The sequence below is a fragment of the Pediculus humanus genome, genomic scaffold (assembly GCF_000006295.1).
Source record: "Pediculus humanus corporis 1103172107698 genomic scaffold, whole genome shotgun sequence".
Taxonomy (NCBI): domain Eukaryota; kingdom Metazoa; phylum Arthropoda; class Insecta; order Psocodea; family Pediculidae; genus Pediculus; species Pediculus humanus.
Window position 1 is genome coordinate 11,221 of NW_002987305.1, and position 11,334 is coordinate 22,554.

Sequence of the window (11,334 nt, forward strand, 5' to 3'; positions counted from 1 at the left end):
TCCTCCTCAAAAAAAAAAAAAAAAAAAAAAAAAACAAAAACATAACAAAACAAAAACGTCGTTCAAATTCGTTAAAATTCGGTCGTCTTCGTGATTTTCGTCTTGTTGTTTTTTCGTTTCCTAAAATAATTAAATTTTAAATACAAAAAAAAAAAAAAAAAAAAAAAGTTTTCCAACGGCAACGAAAAGGTTTCGCTTTGTACATCTCTTCTGCTATTACTATAAAAAAAAAAGGAACCTAAAATAATAATAATAATAATAATAATAATAATAATAATAATAAATCCTCCGTCGGTTTATTCAATTTATTTTCTCTTTTTTTTTCCCAACCGATAATAATACAAAAAATAATAAAATAAACCGACAGGAAGAACACAAATGAATAAAATAATAATATTAATAATAATAATAAAAATACGTTGAATTTTTCGTTCTATTTGAAATTCAAGCCAAAACCGCCCTAACTTATGTTTACATATATGTACATAAAAATTTATTTTGATTTATTAAATTTTTTTTTGCTATTTTACGTTTGCGTTGAATTTTTTTTTTTTTCCCCGGTAAATATTACGTTTTTTACGTAATCTTTTCGTTTGACAACACGTGGATACACACCACGTGTACGGGTAGATGATCCTCAAATAACATTTAAAAATTAAAAAAAAAATAAATAAATAATAATAAGAAAAAAAAAAAAAAACAATATTTTTCATCTACATTAATCAATCATCATTTCAAGCCATCATGCATATATATCTATGTACGCTTTTAACAAAAAAAAAATAATAATAATAATAATAATAATGGCAAAAAAATTTTTAAGCAAAAATACTTAATAATTTTTCTTTCAAAAAAACCAATAATAAAAATAATAATAATTTATCAAATAAATAAATATAAATAAACAACAGTTAAAGCGGCGAGCGGCCAAGTGCTTTTTTAAATTATTTATATAAAAAATAATAATAATAATTAATTTAATTTGATAAAGAGCCAATTTTTTTTTTTTTTTTTTTTTTTTTTTTAAATTTTCATTTTTCTAAATCACAACAACAGCAACAAAAAAAAAAAAAAAATTTTCACGGCACGTTACGCATATAATATATATATATATATATATATAAATATAAAATTCGGCAGCAAACAACAACAGCAAGTCGTGAAAAACTTTTCCCATTTCAAATCAATCAAATAAATAAATAAATAATAATAATAATGTAAATAAATAAAATAACAACAGACCATAACAAAATAAAAAAAATCAACAACAACACAGAACAAAATTTGCTTTTTAATAATAACAATAAATAAATAAATAAAAATAAATAAATAAAAAAAAGAAAATTCCTGCAAGCGTGAAGTTGGTCAAACCTGCCCAACAGAATTGTTTATATATCACTGTTGATTGATCACTCACTTTTTGCTCTTCTAAATTTCCTCGTTTTTTACATTTTTTTTTTTTTTGTTTTGTTTTAAAAAGGATATGTTATTATGGATGTTTTAAGAAAAACTATATGATAAAAGAAAATGAGACAAAGAGAAATAGAGAAAGAGAGAGAGAGAGAGAGAGAGAGAGAGAGAAAGTAAAAAAAAAGATGACAGAGACCACGAATTTTAATAATATAACATAATAAGTCACTCATAATAAATTTTCCTTTGTTTTCCCATTTTCCGTGTATTTTGCCCTTTTTTTCCCATAAGTGTTTTTTTTTTTTTTTATGCAACATTTAGTGTCATTGTTTTCTTTCTTTCTTTTTTCATTATCATTATCATCTTGTATAAATGAATTTTTTTTTTATGGTGATACTGTTATTTTTTCATTTGTTATTGGTCTATTAAATTATTTATTTATGATAAGGTTTAAAAATGAAAAAAAATTGTTTAAATAAAATAACTGAAAAAAAAAAAAATAATAATAATAATAAAATATTCGTGGTCCTCCTGACAAATGATTTCAAAACTGTAAAATAAAATAAAAAACTAAAACTAAAACTAAAATATAAACAATATTTGATTATCTTTTAGTATCATTATCACACAGATAATAAAAATTGTTATGGGAAAATTAAATTTGTTTTTTTTTTTTCACTTCTTACATGCCGAATATATTATTATATATATATATATTTATTAACACCCTTTGGTGTTGGTGTGTGCGCAGCATGTGAACGGGCAAGTAAAGTGAATGTGTTATAAAATCCGTGATCCCTATTCTTTCTTTCTTACTTTTTGAAAGGTGCCTTTTTTTTTTAAAGAAAAATAATAATAATAATAATAATAATAATATGTAAATGATAGTATACGGCTAATGATAAATTTCAAATACCATCATTTTATTATAATATCTACATAAAACAACCAAGGAAACAACTAAAAATATATATATAGAAATAGTGGTTAATTTATATAAATGAATATATATATATATATATAAAAAGTACTGTAACATGCAATTATTATAATCCAAATAATTTTTATATATATATATATATATATGGTAAATTTGTATATTTAAATACATAATATTAAAAAAATTAAATTAAATCATTTTGTTAATAAAAACAAAAACAAAAAAAACAAAATTAATAATGACAGAGTTAGCGTTTAGGTTGTTAATTTTGTTTACAATTAATTATTTTAATTTTTAAAATCAATCAATCAATCAATTATTAATTAATTTATTATTAAACATTTAAAAAAAAATATTGAAAAAAAAAAAAAAAAATGGCTCTTTAAGAATACGAAGAATCGATTTCCGTCATTTGCCAATTACAAATAATTAAATATAACCGTTAAAAATATTAAAAAAAATAATAATAATAATTATTGAATGTATTCTGTGCTAAGCATAAATTGATTAATAATAATAATAACAACGAATAAGAAATCATTATTTGGGTTTAAATGCCCTCAACGATTGCGATAAAACGGAAATGACGTGGAAAATTCAATTCTAACCGTTAGGAAAATTTCTTTTTTCCCTTCGTAAGCTCCCCTACGTTACGATTTTGAACCCCCCTCCAAAAAAAGAAAATTAATTAATTAATTATTAATAATAATTATCGATAAAAACAATATTCAAACAATTACTCATTATTATTATTTCTATTTAAAATAACTTCCGTTGGTCATAACTAAAAAAAAAAAAACACGTGGTTATTAAATTCATAAAAAAGGAGGAACTATATAGTTATGCCAAATAGAAAGAGAGAGAGAGAGAGAGAGAAAGAAGAAGAAAATGAGAAAATGAGAGAGAGAAAAACAGAACTTATTTCATTTATGTAAGACGCACACCAAAAAAAAAAAAAAAAATTAGTATTTCGATGATAAGAAGATAAATAAATAAATAAAAAAATAAATATATAAATAAATAAATAAGAAATATTAATAAGCAGAATTTAAATAAATAAATAAATAAGCAATTCAAGCAATTAACAAAATAAAATAAATAAATGTGTGTGTGCTCATTTCCAAATTAAAATTATTATACACATTACGTGGGAGTATATGCATTTATGTATATATGTATTTATGTATACATAATAATAATAATAACAATCAACTATTTAAGTGCAAAAGAAGTAAGTAATTTACACAATTTTCCTTTTTCATTTTCCTTTTCCTTTTTTTTTTTTTTTTTTAATGAGGACCAACTACCCAAATTAGTAAAAATAAACAATTATTATTGTTTAAATAAAAAATTTAAAAAAAAAAAAAACTAAAACTAAAAAAAAAATTCAATTAATTTATGAATTAACACATAAATTAGAAGCAGAAGAAAAATCAGAATACAGACAACGTTTGAAAAAAAAAACGAAAAACGAAAAAAAAAAAAAATGGCGGCAAATAGAATCTAAATAGAAAAAATGGATTCAACGTATTCTTATGTATATATTATCACAGATACTTTTTTTCAAGGTCGTTCGTCAACTAATTTAACTAAATAACTAAAAAAATAAAAAAGTCGTCGACGAAACGATTATTTAGAAAAAAAGTAACTTTTTTTTATATACATATATATATATATATATATATATATATATATATATATATATATATATATATATATATATATATATATATATATATATATATATATATATATATAAAACAAAAGGCTGACATAAAAAGAAAACGACAACATTCAAAACAAAAAAAAAGGCGCCAAAATCGTTCGTTTTTTTTTAAAAAGCGTTTTCAAACATTTTTTCGCGCCTTTTTCTTTTCTTTTCTTTTCTTTTCTTTTTTCCAAACCTTTTGTTATCTTATATATATATATATATATATACATATATTCTATTTCCACGTTGTCTTAACTAATAATAAACTACACAATGTTCTTCACAAAAAAAAAAAAAAAAAAAAAATTCTATAAGAAAAAATAAATAAATAAATAAATAAAATAATGACGAACGAACGAAACTAAAAAAAAAAAACTCACAAGTAAATAATAATAATAATCATCGTGTTAGATGATTATAATGATGATGATGATGACGATGACAATAATAAATAAATAAATAAAATAAACGACCAACACTAACAATCATCGACTAAAAAACAAAAAAAATAAAAAATAAATAAATAAAATAAAATAAATTTTTTTGTCTCGATAACCTAAATAAATAAATAAATAAATAATAAATCGGTTAAGTACGATTATTATTATTATTAGTAATTTTGATGATTGATAAAAAAAATTATTAATTTAAAGTTTAAGGGATGACAGAGAAAGAAAGAGAGAGAAAGAGACAGAGAAATAAAAATAAATAAATGAAAATGAATCAAAAAAAAGAGAAAAATCGTCACAATTAATAAAATAAATAAATAAATAATTAATTATTAGATTAATAATCTGAAAACGCACGTTTTTCTTTGTGTTACATTAAACGCACGTCACGTGATCGCGCGTCAAAGAAAATCAACCAAACATTTTTTTCAGATTATTATTATTATTAATTTTTTTTTTTTCATTACGAAATAACCTAAAATAAAAAATAATAAAATAAAAATGATAACGACAATAACGATAATAACAGTAATAATAATTTTTTTTTATCGGAAAAAATCAATCAATCAATCAAAAATCGTTATCATCATCGTTTTCAAATTGATATACACACATGTATGTATGTCTACGTGTAGAAATAAAATAAATGAATTGTAAATCGACAACAGAATCATAAGAAAAAAAAGAAATAAAAATAATAATAATAGTAATGTTTATGATGATGATAATAATGATGATGATGACGACGATGAATATTATGATGATAATAATAATAGTAATATTAGTAATAACATTAATGATGGGAGGGGGGGGGAAAAATGTGATGCGATGATATGATCGATCGTGTGGAAAATGAAAATTTTTTTCGGTGGGAGGGGCGAGGGGCGGAGAGGAAGGGGAAAAGGAGGAGGAGGGGGGAGGGGAGTTTGTTTTGCCAAGGGGAAACCCGAGCAGGATTCACCGCCCTCGTGAAAATTATTTATGTAAAATAAAAATGCAACTACAAAAATTTGTGAATTTCGGATAAAAACATTCGGGAAATTTTTTTTTTTTTTGTCTTTTTTTTCGGGCTCTCCAGATCGTCGAGATATTTTTAAGGCTTTTCTCACCATATTTAAAAAAAAAAAAACAATTTTCCATTTATTTATAACCCCCCGAGCCTCCGAAGAATTAAAATAAGATTCCTGAGTAATTTAAAAAAAAAAAAAAAAAAATTTTCTTTATAAAACCGTCATCACTACTTTGAAAATTATTTTGTAAAATCAAATCCAAACATTACTCTCTAAATAAATAATAATAATAATCATAATAATAATGATAATAATATTAATAAATCTTAAAATTTCCCTCTCGCATAACTTTTTTTCTTCTTTTTTCTTTTTAAAGTTAAATTTTTGAAACTTACACTACTATACAACTACATAAAATTGTATGATCATATAAATACGTAAAAATAATAATAATAATAATAATAATAATAATAATAATAATAATAAAAACAAAACAACACGTAATTTCATTCATCGACTAATATTATTAAAATAAAAAAAATCGTTAAAATCTTTATCCCTTTTAATATTCGAATGAGTATAAATATAATTAAATGCATTTATATTAATTAACAATGGCAACAAGTTAAAACGGTTCTAAAAAAAAATTAATAATAATAATAATAATAATAATAATAATAATACGATTTTTAACTTTGCTATAGTATATATATATATATCTATCAATAATATTTGTAAATATATTTAATCGATAATTTTAATAATAATAATAATATATATAAATAAAATTTATTCTTTTCGATTCAAACGATTCTTAACTTGTTTTTGTTTACGTTTCACACATTTAAAACACAAAACAAAAACAAACAAAACAAACAAACAAACTCTAACCGTTATTAATATATATATATATTATAATATAAACGACTGCTTCGAAGGCAATTAACACGTTTTATTTACAAATAGCCAAAGAAAAAAAAAAAAAAAAAAAAAACAAAAAAATCTAAACAAAACGACTTTCTCTGTGTGTTTGTGTGTTTTTCATTCGATTTTTGGAACATAACGTGCTTCATAATATATCTCTTATATCGTATATAAATATAATTTTATATATTTGTAATATCTTAATCAATAAATTATATATATATATATATATTTAAAATTTAATAAACGATTTTTATATAAAAAAAATTCTATTCATATATATATATATACTTAACTCAAAAAATTAATGGTAATAGTAGTAGTAATAATAATGATAATAATAATATTAATAATAATAGTAATAGTATATAAAGTTAAATCAATTAAACAAGTATACCGGTAGCAAAGGTGCAATTTCACTATTAAACCTCAAATTTTAACAACAACAATTCATTTAAAAATACTCGTGTGTGGGTGTGTGTGTGTGTGTGTGTGCGCGACGACAACTACCGTGATGATATATAAAAAACAACTCGAAAATATCGTTATTATCATTATTATCATAATATATATATATATATATCGTATCGGTGCAAAATTTAAAAAAAAAAAAATTAAATATTATTTACAAACGTTCAACAGCGGCAACATGTTTTTTTTTTTTTTTTTTTTTTTTTCCCTTTGTTTTATTCTATTTTAAAAAAAAAAATTAAATGCATATTTAAATACGTGCAGGTGTAAGAATATCTTTAATAATAATAATAATAATAATAATAATAATAATAATGATGATAATACTAGCATTTATTAAGCCGTAAATAATTTGTTTTGTTTTCAGTATTTTTTTTTTTTTTTTTTATATAATAATAATAAAAGCCTTAAAAATACCTCAATAAAAATTTAAATTTTGTTACACAAATAACCTCGTCCTCGTCAAATTAATTTCTCGGAAAAATTTACGAAAAAACGGTAGGGAGAAGGGGGGGGAGGGTAAAAAATTATAAAAAAATTAATTACTTGATATTTTGTTGACTTTCAAGCACAAAATTAAAAATTAAAAATTTTCTTTTGAGTATTTGTCAAAAAAAAAAAAAACTTTTTTACGAAATTAATTACGTAATAATAATAATAATAATAATAATAACCGAGGAGGGAGGGAGGGTAAAATTAAATTTTTCATTCATCTGCAATAAAAACATGTCGAAAAATTCCATTAAAATTCTTTTAAAATTGGGTATGAGAGCGTCAAAAAATAAATATAAATATATAAAAATAATTATTATCAAAAAAATCGTTCGAATAAAAAAAATTTTTTTTTTTTGTTTTTAATTAATTGGCAACCTCTTGGTAAATATCACATTTTAATTAAAAAAAAAAAAAATTAGGTACGCTTAAAAGCAAGAGAGAAAGAGAGAGAGAGAGAGAGAGAGATGGTCGGTAATGGTCGCGTATGACTAGAGTTCAATCGAATCGATCTAGGGTTGGAAAAAGTTTTATTTAAATATTTTTCAGGTATTTACTAAGGTCGTCCATTATTTACATGGTCAAAGGATCTGGAGAGCCGGGCAATGTGGGCGAGGGCGAGGTGGGAGACACGTCGCCCATGTTTCCCTTCGACTCGCTAACCGAATCGAACGATTCGAGCTGAGGACTACTTTCTTTTTTTTCCAAGGGTTGAACTTTTGTAGGATCGAGGTTTCCCCTGTGATGCAACGGGGGCAAGTGAACAAGGTGAGGGGGTGATAGAGGAGAAACCAAATTCCGATCCAAAACTGGACCGCGGCCCACCACCTGTCCAAGTCTCACCTGCGTCTGAAGCCTCGTCAGACCACGAATCCAAAGTATTTGCCCAGCTCGAGGTTTCTTGTCGGCATCCGGATCGAATTTTTCTTCTCCGAGAGCGATCGCTTCAGTGTATTCTTCAGGATGTCCACGTCCCCACCTACAAAAAAAAAAAAAAAAAAAGACAAAAAAACAATTTTATTATTGTTTCGTTTTTATTTTTATCATAAAAAAAAAAGGAAAGTAAAATTTCAAACTAATAATAATAATAATAATAATAATAATAATAATAATAATAATAATAATATTTTTTACCATCGTAAAACGGCAAAAATGTGAGAAAGAAAGAAAGAGAGTATGAGAGAGAGAGAGAGAGAGAAAACAAAAACATTTAATTTTGTATACAAACCGAGTAAGTGTTTGTTTCAATATACAACCTACAAAACGCAAAACAATCGCAACCCAGTAAGAAAAATATTAAAAAAAAAAAAAAATTTCAAACACGAGGTTGTAATGTTTAACATAAGAGGAAAAATCTTCTTAAATTATTTAACATATATTTAAATTAAAAAAAAAAAAAAATGCTTTGAAGCTCTGCCGCTTTTGTGACGTCACGTTTTTATTTTCACACCCGATCGTCAATTTTTAATAACCTTAATTATTTAACGCGTTTTTTATTTATTTAAAAAAAAAAAAACATAATTTTAACTTTTTTTTTACCGACGGATTAATAATAATTATAACGAAAACATACAAAAATAAATAAATAAATAAATAAAATCCATGCAAATTATTCTTTTTTATTGTAAGCACACTACTGAACATGCATTGACCGATCATCCATTATTCCGCCATTTATTTTTATTTTTTCAACATTTTGTCCTTAATAATAATAATAATAATAATAATAACAATCCGATCGATTATTTCAATTTTTACATACTTTTTGTTTGCTACCGTTTGCAATTTTTGTTAAAAAATTTCTCCGAGAAAATACCAAAAAAAAAATTAAAAGATTAAAAAAATAAAAATAAATGGCGGAACACGAACATACAAATTTTTGTTACAATGCTTTCTTTCATTTTTTGATCTACCATCACCAATCAATTCCACATCGATCAATCAATCAATCAATCAATCAATCATTAGCGATTCACGCATTCACAAAGCGAACAAATATTCGATGTGGTAAAACTCGAATTAAAATTTTTCTTTTCGGATTCGCTAAAAACGAAAAAAAATGCACAAAATTTCTTTTAAACATTTCCCTTCATTGTATTTCGCGTCCTCATAATTTCAACGACTGGAAAAAATTTTTTAAATTATAAAAAAAAAAAAAAAAACATGTTTAATTCGAGTTTCACAACAAAGTTTTAAACATAAAAAAACAAAAAAAAAAAAAAAAAAAAAAAAAAAAAAAAAAAAAAAAGGAAAAATTGAGCAAATCGATAACTCTAAAAAATATATATATATATATATATAAATATAATTTAAAATATATAAACATGCACGATTTTTAATAATAATAAAAAAAAAAAAAAGCATAAAAATAATGCAAACAAACTATCACTGACACAAATTATTATTATTTTTTTTAACCTTTAATAATTTTTAAAAAAAAAACCACGTGGACGACACGTGTGCAGAAATGAGAGACAGAGAGAGAGAGAGAGAGCGAGAGAAAAAAAAAATTAAAAAAAAAAAGTGCAACATGCAAGCAATTAAAAAAAAGTAAATTAAATTAATAATTAATAAATTACATTTTTTATTACGCGTGTTAATAATAATAATAATAATAATAATAATAATAATAATAATAATAATAAAATAAATAATAAAAATAAAATAAAATAAATTAGCAAAATTGGAAAGACCGAATGGGCTTCTTTTTTTTTTTTTTTTTTTTTTCTTTTTTAAAAAATTTTCCCTAAGGGAAATATATATATATATATATATATATATATATATATATATATATATATATATATATATATATATTTATGTACATACATATAAATAATAATAATAATAATATTTACATAAGACTAGTGGGAAAAAAAAAAAAAAAAAAAAAAAAAAAAAAAGAGTTCATTCTACTGTCCGTTTGTTTCCCCCCCCCCCCCTCTTTTTCCATGTATTATTTTGTATGCCCTAACAAAATCTTTAAAAAAAAAACGTTTGTCAAATCGATTACTACGTTTAAATAATAATAATAATAATTTCATCTTTGGTACCGCGAAAATTCGTTTTTAAACTTGAGTACAAAAAAAAAAAAAAAAAAACTTTAAAAAATTAAAAAAAGTAATAATAATGATAATAACATTCAATTTTTGGCAATAGGTAGTAGGTAGGTAGAGGTATCATATTAAGTGAGAGTCACTTTTGGAGAGGGTTTCGCAAGGACGTAATTTATCGGTATCGGTATCGCTATCGTCTTTTTTAACACTTTGTACATTGGTTTCGATTGAGGTATCGCGTCTATATTTTTTCCTGAAAATAAATAAAAAAACAAAAACACAAAACAAATGAAAAAAAAATTAGTTTCATGCAACGCACACGCAGTAAGAGTTTCATGCAATGCAATCAAAATATGGTCATTAATTAATAAAAATAAAAACCAATCAATAATTTTTCATGCGCTTTTTACCTTAAAAATATCACATGCAATGGCGATTTAATTTTCGAACAAGCATTATTTTCAATTAATTTAATTAATAAAAAAAAAAAATTCTACTCGATTCGAAACTCATCTGAACCTATTAATTTTTTTTTCTTTTTTCGGGAGAACGTGCGTTTATTATTTTTTTTATAAAAATTTCGAGGTTTTTAACAACCCCTAAAAAAAATGCATCAACGCAATGTTCGAAAGAAAAAAATTTTTAAATTTAATTATCACAAGTTCGATGAAAAAAGTGAAAAAAAAAAAAAGTAAACTCACGAAAGAATTTTAGGAATCTTCCGAGTAGGTACACAAGTGATGATTTGGCCCCAAAGTAATGTTCCCACTCCGAAAAAAGTACACCAGAGCCACTGATCGGCAGAAAGTCCCTTTGTTGAAAACGCGCTTTTTCCAAACTCTATGATGACGATCTGATGAATAAAAATGAT

At 23.1% G+C, this 11,334-nt stretch overlaps 1 protein-coding gene across 1 annotated transcript in view; it reads right to left on the reverse strand.

The window, feature by feature from the left end:
* Phum_PHUM304650 (Plasma membrane calcium-transporting ATPase, putative) overlaps positions 1–11,334 on the reverse strand; it is a gene marked incomplete at both ends in the record, with an annotated part of 30,412 nt that overhangs the window by 10,061 nt on the left and 9,017 nt on the right. Inside the window, 2 exons of the mRNA XM_002427189.1 lie at positions 8,251–8,386; positions 11,165–11,316. Coding sequence (XP_002427234.1) covers positions 8,251–8,386; positions 11,165–11,316 — 288 coding nt within the window. The remainder of the gene's footprint in view (positions 1–8,250; positions 8,387–11,164; positions 11,317–11,334) is intronic.